This window comes from Salmo salar, chromosome 10 (genome assembly GCF_965601325.2).
Source record: "Salmo salar chromosome 10, fSalSal1, whole genome shotgun sequence".
Taxonomy (NCBI): Eukaryota; Metazoa; Chordata; class Actinopteri; order Salmoniformes; family Salmonidae; genus Salmo; species Salmo salar.
In genome coordinates this window covers 45,849,612-45,871,167 of record NC_138300.1, presented here as the reverse complement: position 1 = coordinate 45,871,167, position 21,556 = coordinate 45,849,612, and the positions used below count along the sequence as shown (strand labels likewise).

The 21,556-nt window shown below is 43.7% G+C and overlaps 2 protein-coding genes across 7 annotated transcripts in view; both read left to right on the top strand.

Annotated features, from left to right (window-relative positions):
- Positions 1-5,197, top strand: part of dnajc6 (DnaJ (Hsp40) homolog, subfamily C, member 6) — a 75,480-nt gene extending 70,283 nt beyond the window's left edge. For all 6 annotated transcript variants that reach the window (XM_014123415.3, XM_014123411.3, XM_014123412.3 and 3 more), the window contains one exon: positions 2,207-5,197. In XM_014123415.3, the coding sequence (XP_013978890.1) occupies positions 2,207-2,308 (102 nt within the window). In that variant the 3' untranslated portion in view covers positions 2,309-5,197. The remainder of the gene's footprint in view (positions 1-2,206) is intronic.
- A 16,023-nt stretch (positions 5,198-21,220) lies between these two features.
- lepr (leptin receptor) overlaps positions 21,221-21,556 on the top strand; it is a 115,872-nt gene continuing 115,536 nt past the window's right edge. Inside the window, exon 1 of the mRNA XM_014123299.3 lies at positions 21,221-21,474. The gene's annotated coding sequence lies outside the window, so the exon portion shown is untranslated. The remainder of the gene's footprint in view (positions 21,475-21,556) is intronic.

The following is a 21,556-nucleotide window of genomic DNA, read 5'->3' as shown; positions in this document are numbered from 1 at the left end:
TTAGCAAAACATCATCCAGTGGATGATAATGGCAAGGACAAGTAATCAACACTTTAAAATGAATAGATTTGATAGATAGTTTTTCATTATTCTGACCCCCCCCACATAATTGGAAGAGGTATAAACTCTAACATAGCCTATTAGCTAGACAGGTAACTCAAACTAGGGCTTTGACAATTATGGGATTTGGGGTAATGATTCATTGTCATGCAAATGGTAAACAGTAATTTTCATAATTGTTATTTTTGTTGAATTTTTTGTTCTTGCTTGTAATGCATCATAACATCTTTCAAAATTAGCTATAATATACCTAATAAATACAACACAGCTTTAGTGACACCCTTGTCTCAAAAACAAATGGACTGCTTAGAACTTCTGGAAATGAAGCTTCTCCTCCCAACTGTGCTGTTCTCCTCGTGAGATGATTACCAACTTTACCCACTTCATGTAAAAATGGAAAACTGCTTTCAGGTAAACTAAATCTACTTTAATATTAAGTTGAATCCCCCTTCTCTTAAAATGTATGTATTAAGACGATTATAGCGATTATTATACGATAGCTGTACTCCAAACATGTTCACTAATAACAGGTGTTTCACTGGTTGAACAAAAGTTAGCAATGTGTTGACAAAAGTTAATGTTCAAGTCAAGAAAGCTTGCCAGGAGCCAGCGTCACTTGCCGTGACTGGTATTGGTGGGTGCTTTTTCAATGCCTACTGTCAGATTCTCCAGTGAATATAATTAATTAGCTCCAATTAATGTAATTTACTACCGTTCAAAAGTTTGGGGTCACTTAGAAATGTCCTTATTTTTGAAGAAAAGGTATTTTTTTGTCCATTAAAATAACATCAAATTGAACAGGAATACAGTGTAGACATTGTTAATGTTGTAAATTACTATTGTAGCTGGGAACAGCTGATTTTGAATGGAATATCTACATTGGTGTACAGAGGCCCATTATCAGCAACCATCACTCCTGTGTTCCAATGGCACTTTGTGTTAGCTAATCCAAGTTTATCATTTTAAAAGGCTAATTGATCATTAGAAAACCCTTTGCAATTATATTAGCACAGCTGAAAACTGTTATCCTGATTAAAGAAGCAATAAAACTGGCCTTCTTTAGACTGGTTGAGTATCTGGAGCATCAGCATTTGTGGGTTTGATTACGGGCTCAAAATGGCCAGAAACAAAGACTTTTCTTCTGAAACTTGTCAGTCTATTTGTATTCTGAGAAATGAACGCTATTCCATACGAGAAATTGCCAAGAAACTGAAGATCTCGTACAACGCTGTGTACTACTCCCTTGACAGAACAGCACAAACTGGCGCTAACCAGAATAAAAAGAGGAATGGGAGGCCCCGGTGCACAACTGAGCAAGAGGACAAGTACATTAGAGTGTCTAGTTTGAGAAACACATGCCTCACAACTCCTCAACTGGCAGCTTCATTAAATAGTACCCGCAAACACACATCTCAACGCCAACAGTGAAGAGGCAACTCCGGGATGCTGGTCTTCTAGGCAGAGTTCCTCTTCCAGTGTCTGTGTTCTTTTGCCCATCTTAATCTTTCTTTTTATTGGCCAGTCTGAGATATGGCTTTTTCTTTGCAACTCTGCCTAGAAGGTCAGCATCCCCGAGTCGAGTCTTCACTGTTGACGTTGAGACTGGTGTTATTTTGTTATTAATTTTCTGCAAATAAATGCTCTAAATGAAAATATTTTTATTTGGAATTTGGGAGAAATGTTTTCAGTAGTTTATAGAATAAAACAAAATGGTTAATTTACCCAAACACATACCTATAAGTAGTAAAACCAGAGAAACTGATTATTTTCCAGTGGTCTCTTTTTTCCAGAGCTGTATATATACAGTATATACTGTCTAACTTGATTGTTAGCCTGAAATGTCTTCTTTGTAGCTAGTTATGAGGTTGGGAGATAGAGAACCTATCTGGGCTAGCTAAAGAAAACGTCATACAATTACTATATGGCTAGTAGTATTGCAGAGAAAGAAAAAAAAAACATTTACAGGACAAATCTGTGTGGGGAAAGTGCCCCTGTACCCCCTACGGGTATAATGCTTCTACACACACACACACACAAATAAACACCAGATATGATATAGTGAGGTTCTGTACAATATACACTTTTCACCTCTGCAGTAAATTACAACGTGACTGACTGATGTTTTCTTCCTTGTCTCCTCTCCCAGGCCACTGGACAGCCCTATGAACAATATGCCAAGATGATTTTTATGGAACTGAATGATGCCTGGTCAGAATTTGACAGCCAAGGACAAAAAGCACTCTACTGAGCTGAGAGAGAGAGAGAGAGGGAGAGAGAGAGAGAAAGAAAGAGTTCCTGCCGACCCCCTGTGATCAATAATCAAGCCCCCACCGGATCTGACTCCCCCCCTCCTTCTCTTCTTGTCACTGTCCTGTGGACTCTACTCCATAGAGACTTCAATAGCCAGACTAACAGAAAGATACCTGCCTACCCACCTACCTATGTATCTGGTGGCAGCACTGTCCAACTGTCCAACAAGAACTGTTCAACCCTGTCCTACATGTCCGAGTCCTGAACCAAGCAAAGAGTCCTGAACCAAGCAAAGAGTCCTGAACCAATTCATGCAGAGTCATCCAGCTGTCTATGGAGACATCACCAGAGTGATACTGTCCACCTAATACACCAGACATAGGTGATAATGACATACCTGTGGTCACAGTGTTGTTGGCCAGGTGCTATATAAAGAGCAAGACGATGCCGAAGTTTTACACACAGTAGCATTAACACAGTGCTCCTGTCAATCACCTGTCAAGACGATGACAATGTTTTACACACGGTAGCATTAACACAGTGTTCCTGTCACAGTCACCTGTGTGACTTTGAAGTGAAGATCTGGAGCCAGTGTTGGGAGTGGATGGCCTATTCAATTAGGCACTGTACCACTGACTGTAAAGTCTATACACCACAGTGATCTCAGAAATACCATGTCAAAGAATTCAATATAGAGCGATCTCACAGAGGTTCCACCTGAGTTGTCTATCTTCATGGAAAAGCTACTGTTATCTATGTTATTTGAATGACCAATTTAGATCAATGTGCTTCCACAGAACTCCACAGGAGAGTTCTAGGAGACAACAAGACAACTGCAAGGCAAGGGTAACATGTTTACGTTCTGACAACAACCTAGAGACTCAACTTGACATACAGTTAGTAGGTGAAGGTAGGCAGGATATTCGTTGTTACACCACCACCTTTACTACCTACGGTGGGTGGTTCTTGTGTTTTCTTGCCCGCAGTCTCAGAAAGGTGCAAAATGTCTTTAGCTATAACACAGAGAGTAAACTCAGCTGCAGTCTATTACCAGTCTTAAAGCTGGAATCCACATTAGGTGAAACAGCGCCACCGGTCGCCCCAGGCGCATTTGTTTTTGTTTAGTTTATGAAAAGAGGAGAGGAGCATCTTGGTTTAAAAAAACTCTGCTGTTCTATTGAGTGTGCAATCATGTCCGAGGGGGAAAAAAACAGTGTTGGTTATTTGAAGTAACGTCTTTGTAATATCACAAACGGACGTGGCAGTTTGACCGCTACGGATTCCAGCTTTAAACATACAGTACTCACTCTCATCTTTACAGTCACTGGCTAGTGGGCGGCAGGTAGCCTTGCGGCTAAGCATATTGTGGTAGTAACCGGAAGGTTGCTGGTTCGAATCCCTAAGCTGACTAGGTAATAAAATCTGTTGATATGCCCTTGAGCAAGGCACTTAACCCTAATTTCTCCTGTAAATGTAGCGTCTACAGTCTGAAAGAACCAGTGTGAAAAGGATATTATCCATATCAGAGAAAGTATCCCATATCACACTGCTGAAGCATCATCGTTACGTGCAGTTTTACTTCGTATTATGTTCATTTATTGACTCGTTTCAGATGCTTCAGTCCCTCCCAATGAAGAATCTTTCATTTTATTGTGGGTAATGTTTAGTAACATGCAGGTGGTGTATTGTCCTATTCATCCTTTGCTGTATCCTCTAAAGCATTTACTTTTAAATCATGACAAACATTTGAAGTGAAATTCTGTTTAATCAAAGGCAACCTGTCATTGATGAGCGCTTTTATATTTACATTAGTTTGAAGCATATCTTTTTTGCATGCACTGACTGGGAGAACTAGTGGAAGGACTACAAGAGGCACATCATTCCATAATACATTACTATACTTGAGTGTATTGGACCACTATCAAGCTTGTGAGATCCTAATGTAGGCCCCTTCTAACCCTTATCTGTGTAAAACAATACATTTGGTAGACTGGCACATCTATTTCATCTGATACAACCATTTCCCTCTTTTATCCCCTGCATACTGATGTTGTCAACCAGAGGAGGCTGGTGGGAGGAGCTATAGGAGGACCAGCCTACTCTGTTGTCAACCCTTTCCTCTGTGAAAAGGCCACACCTGAGTTGTGGACTAACATGAGCACTGACTGACCACTGACCAGTATAGAACTAAAGAGACTGTCTGTCCACTGTAGGCTCTGCTTTCTCTGGTGACTATACCAATGGCAGAAGCTGTGGCTGTGTAGTATGTATGTACTGTATGTATGTACACTGAGGTTGTGTGTGTGTGTGTGTGTGTGTGTGTGTGTGTGTGTGTGTGTGTGTGTGTGTGTGTGTGTGTGTGTGTGTGTGTGTGTGTGTGTGTGGGGAGAGAGAGAGGGAGAACCCCTATAAGCTCCCTAGCTGACTGAAATCTCTTGTCTATCTGCTAACTTAAGGCAATGTTAAAACGCTAACCTCTCTCTATATAGTGGATGAGTGTTGTTGAAACTGTTGTACGTGAGGATGTGATACGATTTGGATACAACTACTGTATGTGTTTGCTTGTCGGCTGTAAAAGTATTACTACTAAAAGTGTAAACTGTTTCTGTCAGTGGAAGCTGCTGAGGGGAGGAAGGCTCATAACAATGGCTGGAACGGAGCAAATGGAATGGTATCAAGCACATGGAAACCATGTGTTTGATGTATTTGATATCATTCCACTTATTCCACTCCAACCATTACCATGAGCCTGTCCTCCCCAATTAAGGTGCCACCAACCTCCTGTGGTTTCTGTGTTTCTCTTTGTGGGTTCTGTTTACCCTTGATAAAGTGATAAGTGCAATGCACAAATAAATAGAGAAGATGAACGTCAGAAACAACAAACAAATGTCATCTGTGTCTGTGTTGGTTCTTAGTGGGACAATCTAGCCACTGGCATAGTGGAAGGGTTCTACTGCGTTAAAGAGCCATAGCTGTACATACATGTAGCTGATGAGGACATTACATTTACATTTTACATTTACGTCATTTAGCAGACGCTCTTATCCAGAGCGACTTACAAATTGGTGCATTCACCTTATGATATCCAGTGGAACAACCACTTTACAATAGTACAGCTATATATTTTCTTTTGGGGGGGGGGGGGGGTTAGAAGGATTACTTTATCCTATCCTAGGTATTCCTTAAAGAGTTGGGGTTTCAGGTGTCTCCGGAAGGTGGTGATTGACTCCGCTGTCCTGGCGTCGTGAGGGAGCTTGTTCCACCATTGGGGTGCCAGAGCAGCAAACAGTTTTGACTGGGCTGAGCGGGAACTGTGCTACCGCAGTTCCCGCTGTGTGTTATGTACAAATCAGATTTGTACAGACTAAAGAAATATGATTAGTCTGTGTAAGTCAGAAGGAGCAGAACCATATATTACCATCCTGTTCAGCAGTGTTTCCCAACTCCAGTCCTCCATTACCCCCCCCCCCCCCCAACAGTACACATTATCATTGTAGCCCTGGGCAAGCATACCTGATTCAACTTGTCAACTAATCATCAAGCCTTTGATGAGTTGAATCAAGAGTGTTTGTCTGGGGCTACAACAAAAATGTGTGTGCAGTTAGAGGTACTTGAGGACTGGAGTTGGGAGCCATTGATGTACAGCTAACTGCCAAAATAATGGAAACACTTGATTAAATGAGGGATACATAGTGTATTGAAAGCTGGTGCTTCCACACATGGTGTGGTTACTGAGTTAATTAAGCAATTAACATCCCATCATGAGTAGGGTCATGTATAAAAATGCTGGGCAGGCCATTATTTTGGCTACCATGGCTATGCCCCCATAGGATGATGATGCCCCCCTCCACAGGGCACAAATGGTCACTGAATAGTTTGAATAGCAGGAAAAATATGGAAACCATATGCCATTGCTGTCTCAGTCACCAGATCTCAACCCAACGGTGAACACTCATAAAGATGGCAGAATTCAGATATGACGTCATTGTTTTAGCACTATCCACAACATACTTTTTCAGTTTCCCAAATTGGCGGCGTCTTGAAGCAAAAATTGGGATCATGTAAACAATGCTAATGACCTTACAAGAAAAGATTAACAGAGAGCACTGTACAATACGGAGAACTTAGCAGAATGAGGAATTTGTGGTAAGTACATGGGGGCCGCCATATTCACCTCCGCTATTGAACACTTATGGGAGATTCTGGAGCGGCGCCTGAGACAGCGTTATCCACCAACATCAACAAAACACCAAATGATGGAATTTCTCGTGGAAGAATGGCGTTGCATCCTTCCAATAGAGTTCCAGACACTTGTAGAATCTATGCCAAGGTGCATTGACGCTGTTCTGGCTTGTGGTGTCCCAACGCCCTACTAAGACGCTTTATGTTGGCGTTTCCTTTCGTCAGTTACCTGTAGTATATACAGTAAATGGCTCTGGGAAGGAGTAAAGCTATTCATGTTCACCACTAGAGGACAGTGGCAGACCTTAGGGTTTCGTGTTGGAGTGTTGGTAGAGCATGGTGCTGGCAACACCACGGTTGTGGGTTCAATTCCCACAGGGGACCAGTAAGAAAAAATTTATAGAAGTATGATCACTATTGTAAGTTGCTTTGAATAATATGATGTGAATGTGTTGATATGACTGGAACTGAATGTGTCTATATGACTGATGCTATGAATGTATGGACATCCATGGCTTCATTAATTTGATGTTCCAACCTCCTACCATGTCTCTCCTTAAAGTAACTGATCTGAGATGAATGTATAGGTGAGGTTTCTGCGCTGTGCTGTCAACCAAATCCAGACTCCTCCATATCACTGTCCCAAGGACAGCCTGATATCCATGAAAAATATCCCATATTTTGTGATTAGTGAAGATGAGAAACAAGGGAGTTGTAAATGAAGGAAACCACTTCCAGATGTCATTTACCCTGCGCTGTGGGTACAGCTCCTAGTCTTATTTCTCACCCCCTCCACACACCTGATGTGCTTCCGGAGGGGGAATCTCTGATGATCTCTGATGGTTGATGATATCTTCTGCCCAGAGTGACATCTTATTTGTCATGACGACCTACTGTCATGACAACCTACACCATCGAGCAAGATTCTAATCTAATCGGTTGCATTCTGTGTTTCTGTCCTGCCACCTATGCACACACACGCTTGCGCATGCTTGCACGTACGAACGTACACACACACGTACACACAGACACACACACAGACACGTTCACACACAGACACACATACAGACAGACACACACACATACACTCACAGCAGCAGGTAATCACATATTGGAGCGGATTAGGCTCTGTGCCAGTGTGGATGCGTAGCAGGGGAGGTACTAAAGGATATTACAGTAGTCATAAAAGATTCTTACGCACGCAGAGAGAAAAAAATTATGAGGTTAAGTCTGACACTGATCTATAGCATCTTGATCTAATGATGATCCATGGTGACCAAGCACGTCATTAGACAATGCTGGAGAACACTGCACATTGTTATGGATATTAACATGATCAGAGCCTGCATAAGTCATTTAGAGAAATCTTCAGGCACGGGAGAGAGGCCCTGTGTGAAGGTTGTGTAAGCCTATGTATTGCATCAGACCTGGTGCCAGGATAAAGTGACTAAGGGGGCAGTTGAAATCGGTGAGGGGGATACATTTGGTGGGTTCCTGCCTTGGAATTATATTGAATTCTGCTTACTTCAGACTATACCACAATTAACATAAAGTTCAAATGCAGAGACTCCGAGACCATCGATTGAGTGTTTTTGAAGTAGCCTATCTCCGCTGCGCTGTATTATCATAATGGACAGCGAACTACACACTAAAGCAAGGCGGTTTTGGCCATTAATATAGGCTACAAGACAGATAGGCTGTTTGTAATTGGTGAATTACCCTACGTGAATGCAGCCGCACACACAGCTGTCTTACCTAAATAATGCAAACTAAATGCTGAAAGTAGTAGCCTAGTTATTCATGCATGCAAACCAAAATACTAAAGATCAGTTTAGCTTAAAATACCGACACAACTGCACATGTAGTACCAAGTAGGCCTAGTAAGCAAAATATCAGATCGATTAAGGCATGCTACTGTCTATCTATCCTGCTGCCAAGTCACTTTACCCCTACCTAGAGTGCGCTCCAACAGTATTGGGACAGTGACCATTTTCGTTGTTGTTTTGGGTCTGTACTGCAGCACTTTGGATTTGACAATAACAATGAGGTTAAAGTGCACACTGTAAGCTTTGATTTTAGAGTTTCTTCATCCATATTGGGTGAATCGTTGAGAAATTACAGCACTTTTTTATATAGTCCCTCCATTTTAGGGGACCAAAAGTATTGGGACAAATTCATTTGTATGTGTATTAAAGTAGTCAAAGGTGGTGTATTTGGTCCCATATTCCTAGCACACAATGATTATATCAAGTTTGGGTCTCTACAAACTTGTTGGATGCATTTGCTGATGAGTTTTGGTTGTGTTTCAGATCATTTTGTGCCCAATAAAAATGAATGTAAGTATTGTGTCAGTTTGGAGTCCCTTTTATTGTAAGAATAGACTATGTTTCAAAACATTTCTACATTCATGTGGATGCTACCATGATTACAGATAGTCCTGAATGAATTGTGAATAATGATGAGTGAGAAAGTTAGATGCAGAAATATTTACAGCTAGCTAAGAAGCTAACTAAACTCTGTTGTGGTGGGGGCGTAAGGCTGAGTGGCGCAGTGGTCTAAGGCACTGCATCTCAGTGCTAGATTGAGGCATCACTACAGATCCTGGTTCGATTCCAGGCTGGATCCTAACTGGCCATGATTGGGATTCCCGTAGGGTGGTGCACAATTGGCCCGGTGTTGTCCGGGTTAGGGTTAGGGTTTGGGTTTGGCCGGGGTAGGCCGTCATTGTAAACAAGAATTTGTTCTTAACTGACTTGCCAAAATTAAAATAAAGGCCAATCCATCCACCTCCTTCACTGTCTGTCCGAATGTTCCTAGTTGAATCCCTGGTGTTGTTACACAGTGCAAAGATGATTCCTTAGTCTGAAGACATATCTCCAATGAGAGGAGCAGAGAGCGTAGGAACTCCTGCTGGATCCCATTTTATGTGACTCAGTCCATCTTCACAGGTAGCAATATGTTTGTGAGAGAGAGAGAGAGAGAGAGAGAAAGAGAGAGAGAGCATCTCAAGCTAACAAGGCTAAACAGGCACATGTGTTTGGACTTACCTCACTGCATGGTTTTGCATTTAAAAATTGTTTTGTACAATCTGTCCATTGATTTTACTCTGTCAGTAGCTTGAATAACGTTTAGCTAAAAAGTATCACCCCTGTACGGTCACATACAGTGCTTTCAGAAAGTATTCAGACCCCTTGACTTTTTCCACATTTTGTTATGTTACAGCTTTAATATTTCTTAAATAAAAATCTTCATCGATCTACACACAATACCCGATAATGACAAAGCAAAAACAGGTTTTTAGAAATTTGGGCACATTTATAAAATATAAAAAATAAACACATTATTTACATAAGAACAAAAAGATGGCGCCAAGGGGATGGCTGCCGTTTTATGGACTCTTAACCAACCGCGCTATTTTGTTTGTTTTTTCGCATTGTTTGTAACTTATTTTGTACATAATGTTGCGGCTACCGTCTCTTATGACCGAAAAGAGCTTCTGGACATCAGAACAGCTATTACTCACCTTGAACTGGACAAATACTTTTTCTTTAACAAGTCAGACGAGAGGGATTTACTCCAGACACCCGAACAGGCCCTCATCCCCTTCATTCACACGAGACGGAGGTATCGCGGAACGAGATCGGGGTGCCTTGTGAGGATCCGGAGACGAGTGGCTAATCAGCCTTTGCCATCGGTACTATTGGCCAACGTACAATCGCTGGATAATAAAGTGAACGAACTACAAGCACGTATATCGTACCAACGGGACATTAAAAACTGTAATATCTTATGTTTAACCGAGTCATGGCTGAATGACGACATGAATAACATACATCTGGCAAGTTATACACTGTATCGGCAGGATAGAACAGCAGCCTCTGGTAAGACAAGGGATGGCGGTCTATGTATATTTGTAAACAACAGCTGGTTCACGATATCTAAGGAAGTCTCAAGGTTTTGCTCGCCTGAGGAAACGTATCTCATGATAAGCTGTATTCCACACTATCTACCTAGAGAGTTTCCATCTATATTCTTCCTAGCTGTCTATTTACCACCACAAACCGATGCTGGCACTAAGACCACACTCAATGACCTGTATACGGCCAAAAGCAAACAGGAAAACGCTCACCCAGAGGCGGCGCTCCTAATGGCCTGGGACTTTAACGCAGAGAAACTTAAATCCGTTTTACCTAAATTCTACCAGCATGTTAAATGTGCAACCAGAGGGAAAAAAGCTCTAGACCTCCTTTACTCCACACACAGAGATGCATACAAAGCTCTCCCTCACCCTCCATTTGGCAAATATGACCATAATTCTATCGTCCTGATTCTTGCTTACAAGCAAAAATTAAAGCAGGAAGCACCAGGGATTCGGTCAACAAAAAAAGTGGTCAGACGAAGCAGTTGCTATGCTACAGGAATGTTTTGCTAGCACAGACTGGAATATGTTCTGGGATTCTTCCAATGGCATTGAGGAGTACACCACATCAGTCACTGGCTTCATAAATAAGTGCATCAATGATGTTGTCCCCACAGTGACTATACGTACATACCCAACCAGAAGCCATGGATTACAGGCAACATCCGCACTAAGCTAAAGGGTAGAGCTGCCACTTTCAAGGAGCGGGACTCTAAACCGGAAGCATGTAAGAAATACCGCTATGCGCTCCGACGAACCATCAAATAGGCAAAGCGTGAATTCAGGAGTAAGATCGAATTGTACTACACCGGCTCCGGACAACTGTGTGATCACGCTCTCCGCAGCCGATGTGAGTAAGACCTTTAAACAGGCCAACATTCACAAGGCCACAGGGCCAGACGGATTACCAGGACGTGTACTCTGAGCATGCACTGACCAACTGGTAAGTGTCTTCACTGACATTTTCAACCTCTCCCTGTCTGAGTCTGTAATACCAACATGTTTCAAGCACACCACCATAGTCCCTGTGCCCAAGAGCACTAAGGTAACCTGCCTAAATGACTACCGACACGTAGCACTCACGTCTGTAGCCATGAAGTGCTTTGAATGGCTGGTCATGGCTGACATCAACACCATCATCCCAGAGACCGTAGACCCACTCCAATTTGCATACCGCCCAAACAGATCTACAGATGATGCAATCTCTATTGCACTCCACACTGCCCTTTCCCACCTGGACAAAAGGAACACCTATGTGAGAATGCTATTCATTGACTACAGCTCAGCGTTCAACACCATAGTGCCCTCAAAGCTCATCACTAACCTAAGGACCCTGGGACTAAACACCTCCCTCTGCAACTTGATCCTGTACACCCAGGTGGTAAGGGTAGGTAACAACACATCCGCCACGCTGATCCTCAACGCTGGGGCCCCTCAGGGGTGCGTGCTCAGTCCCCTCCTGTACTCCCTGTTCACTCATGACTGCACGGCCAGGCACGATTCCAACACCATCATTAAGTTTGCTGATAACACAACAGTGGTAGGCCTGATCACCGACAACGACGAGACAGCTTATAGGGAGGAGGTCAGAGACCTGGCCGTGTCGTGCCAGGACAATAACCTCTCCCTCAACATGATCAAGACAAAGGAGATGATTGTGGACTACAGGAAAAGGAGGACCGAGCATGCCCCCATTCTCATCAATGGGGCTGTAGTGGAGCAGGTTGAGAACTTCATGTTCCTTGGTGTCCACATCACCAACAAACATGGTCTAAGCACACCAAGACAGTCATGAAGAGGACACGACAAAACCTATTCCCCCTCAGGAGATTGAAAATATTTGGCATGGGTCCTCAGATCCTCATAAGGTTCTACAGCTGCACCATCGAGAGCATCCTGATGGCTTGCATCACTTCCTGGTATGGCAACAGTTTGGCCTCCGACTGCAAGGCACTACAGAGTGTAGTGCGTACGACCCAGTACTTCACTGGGGCCAAGCTTCCTGCCATCCAGGACCTCTATACCAGGCGGTGTCAGAAGAAGGCCTTAAAAATTGTCAAAGACTCCAGCCACTCGAGTCGTAGACTGTTCTCTCTGCTACCACATGGCAAGCGGTACCGGAGCGCCAAGTCTAGGTCCCACAGGCCTCTAAACAGCTTCTATCCCCAAGCCATAAGACTCCTGAACATCTAATCAAATGGCTACCCAGACTATTTGCATTGTCCCCCCCCACCCCTTTTACGCTGCTGCTACACTCTGTTATTATCTATGCATAGTCATTTAATAACTCTACCTACATGTACATATTACCTCAATTACCTCGACGAACCGGTGCCCCCGCACACTGACTCTGTACCAGAACCCCCTGTATATAGCCTCGCTATTGTTATTTTACTGCTGCTCTTTAATTATTTGTTAGTTTTATTTCTTTTTTTTAGGTATTTTTCTTAAAACTGCATTGTTGGTTAAGGGCTTGTAAGTAATCATTTCACTGTAAGGTGAAACTACTCCTGTTGTATTCCGTGCATGTGACAAAGAACATTTGATTTAGATTGATTTGATCCTCCTTGCTATGAGACTCGAAATTAGGCTCAGGTGCTCCTGTTTTCATTGATCATCCTTGAGATGTTTCTACAACTTGATTGGAGTCCACCAGTGTTCAATTCAATTGATTGGACATGATTTGGAAAGGCACACAATGATTTGGAAAGGCTATATAAGGTCCCACAGTTGACAGTGCATGTCAGAGCAAAAAACAAGTCATGAGGTCGAAGGAATTGTCCGTAGGAATTGTCCGAGACATGATTGTGTCAAGGCACAGATCTGGGGAAGGGTACCGAAATATTTCTGCAGCATTGAAGGTCCCCAAGAACACTGTAGTCTCCATAATTCTTAAATGGAAGAAGTTTGGAACCACCAAGACTCTTCCTAGAGCAGGCCGACTGGCCAAACTGAGCAATCGGGGGAGAAGGGCCTTGGTCAGGGAGGTGACCAAGTACCCGATGGTCACTCTGACAGAGCAACAGAGTTCCTCTGTGGAGATGGGAGAACCTTCCAGAAGAACAACCATCTCTGCAGCACTCCACCAATCAGGCTTTTATGGTAGAATGGCTAGACTCAAGCCACTCCTCAGTAAAAGGCACATGACAGCCCGCTTGGAGTTTGCCAAAAGGCACCTAAAAGACTCTCAGACCATGAGAAACAAGATTCTCTGAACTGATGAACCATGGTTGAACTCTTTAGCCTGAATGTCAAGCATCACTTCTGGAGGAAACCTGGCACCATCCCTATTGTGAAGCGTGGTGGCAGCATCATGCTGAGGGGATGTTTTTCAGCAACAGGGACTGAGAGATTAGTCAGGATCGAGGGAAAGATGAACAGAGCAACGTACAGCACCTCAGACTGAGGCGAAGGTTCACCTTCCAACAGGACAACGACCCTAAGCACACAGCCAAGACAATGCAGGAGTGGCTTCAGGACAAGTCTCAGAATGTCCTTCAGTGGCCCAGCCAGAGCCCAGACTTGAACCTGATCAAACATCTCTGGAGAGACCTGAAAATAGCTGTGCAGTGACGCTCCCCATCCAGCCTGATAGAGCTTGAGAGGATCTGCAGGGAAGAATGGGAGAAACTCCCCAAATACAGGTGTGCCAAGCTTGTAGCGTCTTACCCAAGAACACTCAAACCTACAATTGCTGCCAAAGGTGCTTCAACATACTACTGAGTAAAGGGTCTGAATACTTATGTAAAATTTCAGTTTTTTAAATATGCAAACATTTCTAAATGCTTTGTCATTATTGGGTATTGTGTGTAGATTGATGAGGGGGAAAAAACAATTGAATGTGGAAAAAGTCAAGGGGTCTGAATACTTTCCGAATGTACTATATGCTGCTCCCCACCGGAGACAGTGGTTCAATCACTGCGTCCAATCACTGCGTCAGTCAGTGTTGTGCCTGTGACTGGGGTAAAATGAAGTCTCAGACCCAGCCTGTTAATATTTTGATTATTTGCTTTGATTATTATTTTTTTCAGAAAATACAGGTGAGTCAGAGACAGAGAGTAAGTGGGAAGGGAAACGACTGTCAACATGCTCTCAAGTGGCCTTAACATTTTCAATGGATCATTTCAGTTTCACCCTGTCCTTTCACTCTGTTTGCTGTGAAGCAACTATTTCCATTCACCATCTGATACTTTGTACGTCATTTTCTATGTCCATTGTTCTCTTTCCTGGACATTTGGTCTCCTCCGATAGCTCCTCATCCTTGAACATGAAAAGTAACTGCTGCTAATGATCACCAGAGCTACAATGAACTACTAATGCAAGGCTTAGTAATTCATTCACAGTGGTACACTTCATTCTGTGTACACAGTAAACACATTTAAAACCATATCCAGTCAATGAAATGCCTTATTAAATGGATGTATTATATGTATATATTTATATATTATGGGTTTGGAAGCAGAAGAGCACTTTGGTGAGCTGTGGTGGAGTTTCTTGGCTGTGTAGGTACTCTATGGTTGGATTCTTCTACGCATCTGGCCCGCTCCCTCCGTGGCTATTTTCCCATCACGACCCCGACTGCTCAGTAAATGATGATTCAAATCCACCGGCATCATAAAGCCTCTATGTGGACACGTTTACAGGCCATTAGGGACTTTATGAGTGCAGAAATCACAGTCATGGAAATTACATTCTCAAGGTTGTTTGCAAATGGCCTTTTAATGACAGCATTTAATGGCATAGTACCAGAGAACTCTGATTGGTGACGAAAACAAGATTTTGATAGAATGATAGGGTCGTATTGACGTATTTGCATACCTCCAGAAATCATTTAGTCTAGTATTTTAGGACATATACTGATGTAGGATCTTAATTTGAGCAAGTTTGCTACAGCATGAAAATAATCCTGCAGAGACAGGAAATGTGAATTATTATGTGGATTCTAATCAATGGCCATTTTTGTAGGGGTTGATCAATCTGAAATTTCAAAGTGGAAATTACAAACTTCAGAAGCCTTTTTAAACCTAAAATACAATCAAAGTTATCCTGCAACAGGGTGATCAAATTAAGATCCTACATCTGTATGCATACATGTATTGCATGGTACTTGAGTACATTATGTATTCGTACTTCGAAGGAAAGATTTGGCTAAACAGGGTGTTGTGTACTTTTGAAATGTCTTTTTTTTAACCAATATCCAAGTCCTACGTGATTGTAATATGGATTGTAATAGGGATTGTAATTGCTTTTGTATGAGAGCTTATTTTGTTCTCTGCTAGTTCTTCTAAATCAGACAGCAGTGTTTATCTCAACCATCCCATAGTTAAAGTGCCTTCCCTAAACCCTCCAATGCAATTAACAACTGTTGCTGTTATGGGTTTCAACTTCTTATTTATTAATTCAGCTCAGAGCACTAAGTTAGAATATTGTAAAGTTGGCCTCCCGAGTGGTGCAGTGGTCTAAGACACTGCATCGCAGTGCTAGCTGTGCCACTAGAGATTCTGGGTTTGAGTCCAGGCTCTGTCGCAGCTGGCTGTGACCAGGAGGCCCATGGGGCGGTGCACAATTGGCCCAGCGTTGTCTGGGTTTGGGGAGGGTTTGGCCGGCAGGGATATCCTTGTCTCATCGTACGCTAGTGACTCCTGTGTAGGGCCGGGCGCAGTGCACGCTGACATGGTCGCTAGGTGTACGGTGTTTCCTCTGACACATTGGTGCGGCTGGCTTCCAGGTTGGATGAGCATTGTGTCAAGAAGCAGTTGGGTTGGGTTGTGTTTTGGAGGACGCATGGCTCTTGACCTTTGCCTCTCCTGAGTCCGTACGGGAGATGCAGCAATGAGACAAGACTATAACTACTACCAATTGGGGAGAAAAAAAGGGGTGAAAACACGCAACAAAAAAATAAGAATATTGTAAAGTTATAGAGCGACTAGTCTTGGGCACCAAACACTTCCTTTCTAAGCTCTGACGTAAAGTGTTCTACTAGCACTAATTGTGCTCCCGAGTGGCGCAGCGGTCTAAGGCACTGCATCTCAGTGTAAGAGTCCCTGGTTCAAATCCTTGCTGAATCACATCTGGCTGTGATTGGGAGTCCCATAGGGCAGGTGCACAATTGGCCCAGGGTGTGCCTTCTTTGTAAATAAGAATTTGTTCTTAACTGACTTGCATAGTTAAATAAAAAATGTTCTGGTAGCTCAGAGTACTAAGTTAGAATCCTAGAAGGTTTTAGAGCCAACTTCATTCATTTTTGATGATCATTAACCAGTTTAATGTAACTAAAACTAAAACTACATAATCCCCAAAAGTAATTATTTATCATGAGAGGGCCATAAACAATAACGTATAATGCTGCATACACAAAGAAAGATTAAAATCTCAGCTTTCTGGTAAAAATAGATTTCACCTTTTTAATGATACAAATCATTAAAATCCAGACAGAAAATATTTACACAAGAAGCAACCTATTATCACACATACATATTTGTATGTTTAGTATTACAGAAAAAGGTCTTGCTTGATCAAAACGTCTGCCCCAAATGCTGTGAACGTCTCACAGAGCTCTAGCTTGGCTTCCTGAACTCGTTAGAAACTTGCCTTTCATCTCATATTAATCTTGTCCGTCTACTTTATGACAAACAGAAAGTATTTTTTGCTTAAAATCTATGAATTATTTTAGATGAATGTCTATAAATCGATCTCTGAATGGGCTACTGTGATGAAACCACTCTCCCCTTCTGCGCTACAATGTAACAATTGCAGATATGTACTTTGGCTGTGAGATAGGGTTCAGCCAGGAGTTGATGGACAGTCAGAAGAGTGAATGAAATTGTAGGAGGGACATCCCAGCTTCAAGTGGTTTCAGATTTCACATCATACTTCACACAGGCTCAGAAAATAAATCAAATCAAATCAATTTTTATTTGTCACATACACATGTTTAGCAGATATTATTGTGGCTGCAGCGAAATGCTTGTGTTTCTAGCTCCAACAGTGAAGTCATATCTAACAATTCACAACAATACACACAACCTAAAAGTAAAATAATGGAATTAAGGAATATATAAATATGAGGATGAGCAATGTCGGAGTGGCATAGATTAAAATACAGTAGAATAGAATACAGTATATACATGTGAGATGTGTAAAGCAAAAATATGTAAACATTATTAAAGTGAGTAGTGTTCCATTATTCAAGTTGCCAGTGATTTCAAGTCTATGTACATGGGGCAGCAGCCTCTAAGGTGCAGGGTTACGTAACCGGGTGGAAACCGTCTGATGGCCTTGAGATAAAAGCTGTTTTTCAGTATACTTTGTATCCGTGGGAACCAGGGCTATCACTCAATGCAAGCCATTTCAATCTACAGTGTCCACAGAACAATTTATATGCCAAAATGTCGGTCAGAAACCGGTACCAGAACCACGCAGGTCCCCTAAACGGGACTTTACATCTAAGAGGTTTTCAACTTGTCACGTCCTGACCAGTAAAAGGGGTTATTTGTCATTGTAGTTTGGTCAGGGAGTGGCAGGGGGTGTTTGTTTTGTGTGTTTCGGTGTTTTTGGTTTATGTTCTATGTTATCTATTTCTATGTGTTTATCTAGTTTTCTATTTCTATGTTGGGTTTTTGACAATGACCTCCAATTAGAGGCAGCTGGTTGACGTTGTCTCTAATTGGAGGCCATATTTGGAGGCCACACAACTCTTGTGTTTTGTGGGTGGTTATTTTCTGTATAGCCTGTGTGCCTTATGGAACGGTTTTCGTTGTCTGTTTATTTTGTTTAAGTGTTTTCTTTAATAAATTAAGAAGATGAGCACTTTACCCGCTGCGCCTTGGTCCAATCCTTATGACGCCTATGACACAACTCAGCATCTTGAATCAAATCACGCTCACCTGAGCAAAGGCCTATTGTCATTTAATTGAATTTAATAGATAAGTGTGTGTCGTGAGAGACTACAGATCATTTCATTAAATTTGTTATTGACATTGTGGAGACTGGAGGTTTTTGTCTGCTTGAACTAGTCTCTTCTACCCTGCTCTGCCACTGAGTACCTTCGATTTGATTTGCTCATGGTACAGCTCTCCCTGCTTCTAACAAAGAATTGGCATTTGGGCAGATTGAGACACAGTACTTCTGAGAACCCAGTCAATAAAACACTCCTGTCTGAAGTGTGTCTGTCAGAAATTGTTGAGCCTGGTTGTTGGGAAGTAGGGACTAGACAAGAGCATGTCTATGTCACGGGTAGAATCTGAACCGTGGTCTTCCACAGGAAAAAACATCTTGACCAAGAGGGAATTTCCTCTTGGGCCAAGGGTGACATTGATTTTGAAGTGACAGGCATGGCTACCTCACCCCGAGACCATGAGCCTGACTCATTTCTGCTAAATCTATGGGGATGTTGTTAGTGTGTTGTTGTGAACATTCTGACCATCCTGTCATCTCTCTCTCTCGGCATGATGGTCCTTAGTGTGCAAACTCTCCAGTTTGGAAACATGAACCTTTTTATAACTATGTTGGTAACCGTAACCTGCCATAGGATCTCTTCCAGTAAGATTGGTCTGCGGTTTTCAGGGAATTCATGAATGATAAACTTATGAATCAGAACATAAAATGTGAAAGTGCTAATTGGAAAATGCTGCTGCTGCAGGTCCAAGACCAAGTGTACTGCAGCTAGATACCTTCCTGGAAGCCTAAGAATAGAAGGGCACACATTGGCTGGTAGTCTGTTCACAGGCATGTCACAGGATTAGTGGAGTTACAGCTGCCAAGAAGGAAAATAACAATAATAAATGGCATTAACAGTAATAGTCACTTTCATAGACGTTTATCGGAAATTGGCTCATGATTTTTTTTGCCACAATTCTCAAATAAAATGAACAGCTGTTAGTGGGACCTGTTCTGTTGTTGAGGATTTTTGGTTATGACTGATTTAGATTTTAAGAACTGAAGTTCCATTACTGTATGCAGTCCTACTGTAGGAACTTTTATCTGCTCTGAATGAAATAAATAAACTAAAGTATATTAACTTATGAAACATTTTCAGCATCATTTTATTATTTTAATGTACAATATAATTTTTATTGAGAAAGGTAGGAACTACTATGAGATAGCCTGAACACTGCTGCAGTACTGTACATATCCTGGAACCAAGTTAATGCAATTATGCTGTTATACTTATCGGAAATAAGTAACAAGACAATAATAAAACAATGTATTATATAAATGAAACAGTATCCCCAGGACTCAGGGCAGGGGGTGTTGTTTGCAGCCATTGCCTGGACCCCCTGGTGCTGGAGAGGTGAGCTGAGTTTAACAGGGCTCTGGGCCAGCAACAGATGTCTCTACAGATGACAGTGTTGTTACTGTGATCACTCTCCCAATAGGACAGAGGAGTGTTAGGGCTCACCACCAACCACCCACTCTGAACTCCCTTACACAACCCCCCCTATCTATCCATCACACTCTCATATGAGCCAGGGTAGGAGGTAGGGTAGGGTAGGGTGGGGTGGGGTAGGGTAGGGTAGCGTAGGGTAGGGTGGGGTAGGGTGGGGTAGGGTAGGGTAGGGTAGGGTGGGGTAGGGTAGGGTAGGGTAGCGTAGGGTAGAGTGGGGTAGGGTGGGGTAGGGTGGGGTAGGGTAGGGTGGGGTGGGGTAGGGTGGGTAGGGTAGGGTGGGGTAGGGTGTGGTGGGGTGGGGTAGGGTGGGATGGGGTAGGGTAGGGTAGGGTAGGGTGGGGTAGGGTTTGGTGGGGTGGGGTGGGGTGGGGGTGGGGTAGGGTAGGGTAGCGTAGGGTGGGGTGGGGTAGGGTGGGGTGGGGTTGGGTAGGGTGGGGTGGGGTAGGGTAGGGTAGGGTAGGGTGGGGTAGGGTAGGGTGGGTGGGGTGGGGTGGGGTGGGGTGGGGTGGGGTGGGGTGGGGTAGGGTAGGGTAGCGTAGGGTGGGGTGGATTAGGGTGGGGTTGGGTAGGGTGGGGTGGGGTAGGGTAGGGTAGGGTAGGGTGGGGTAGGGTGGGGTAGCGTAGGGTAGAGTGGGGTAGGGTGGGGTAGGGTAGGGTGGGGTGGGGTAGGGTAGCGTAGGGTAGAGTGGGGTAGGGTATGGTAGGGTAGGGTGGGGTGGGGTAGGGTGGGTAGGGTAGGGTGGGGTAGGGTGGGGTGGGTGGGGTAGGGTTGGATGGGGTAGGGTAGGGTAAGGGTGGGGTAGGGTAGGGTGGGGTGGGGTGGGGTGGGGTGGGGTGGGGTAGGGTAGGGTAGCGTAGGGTGGGGTGGGGTAGGGTGGGGTTGGGTAGGGTGGGGTGGGGTAGGGTAGGGTAGGGTAGGGTAGGGTGGGGTAGGGTAGGGTGGGGTACGGTGGGGTAGGGTAGGGTGGGATAGGGTAGGGTGGGGTGGGGTGGGGTGGGGTAGGGTAGGGTAGCATAGGGTGGGGTGGGGTAGGGTGGGGTTGGGTAGGGTGGGGTGGGGTAGGGTTGGGTAGGGTAGGGTAGGGTGGGGTAGGGTGGGGTAGGGTTTGGTAGGGGCCAGTAGCAGCCAAGGTGCCAGGTTGCTAAGCTGGCACGTTTGCCATTCTGACCAACTGTAGGGGGGTTGTGTGTGTGTGTTCTGTGTGTGTGTGTGAGAGCTGGCTTTCAGTCACCATTAAACCCCCCTGGCCTCCTCCCAGCCCCCCCCCCCCCCCCCCCCCCAGCCCCTCCTGGCATGCCAGTGTCAGTGCAGATGATTGGTGTGTATTCCTGTCTCTCTCTCCCAGAATAACTGTACGTTTGCCCAGCGACCTGCGAGGAAGCGGTGATATGTTCAAAAACAGAACTACACACATGTTGTACTACACACCTGTTGTACTACAAACCTTTTAGGCCGTAGACAAAACTTCCCAAACATCTCCTGCTCTGGGACATATCTTCCTTCACTCTCAGCTGGCTGTCCTGAATATCAATACTACTCAACATCTACCTTACTCTCCGGACTCGTCAAGCCAGTCTATTTATCCACTGGCCGGACTGTGTGAAGACCCTGGCTCTGTGAAGACCCTGGCTCTGTGAAGACAGTGGCTCTGTGAAGATCCTGACTAAGCAGTTGGTGAGTAGCAAACCGAGGCCTCAGAATGTGCTATGTCATACGATTGTTTTTATTTTATTTGACATTGTTTATCTGAGACGAA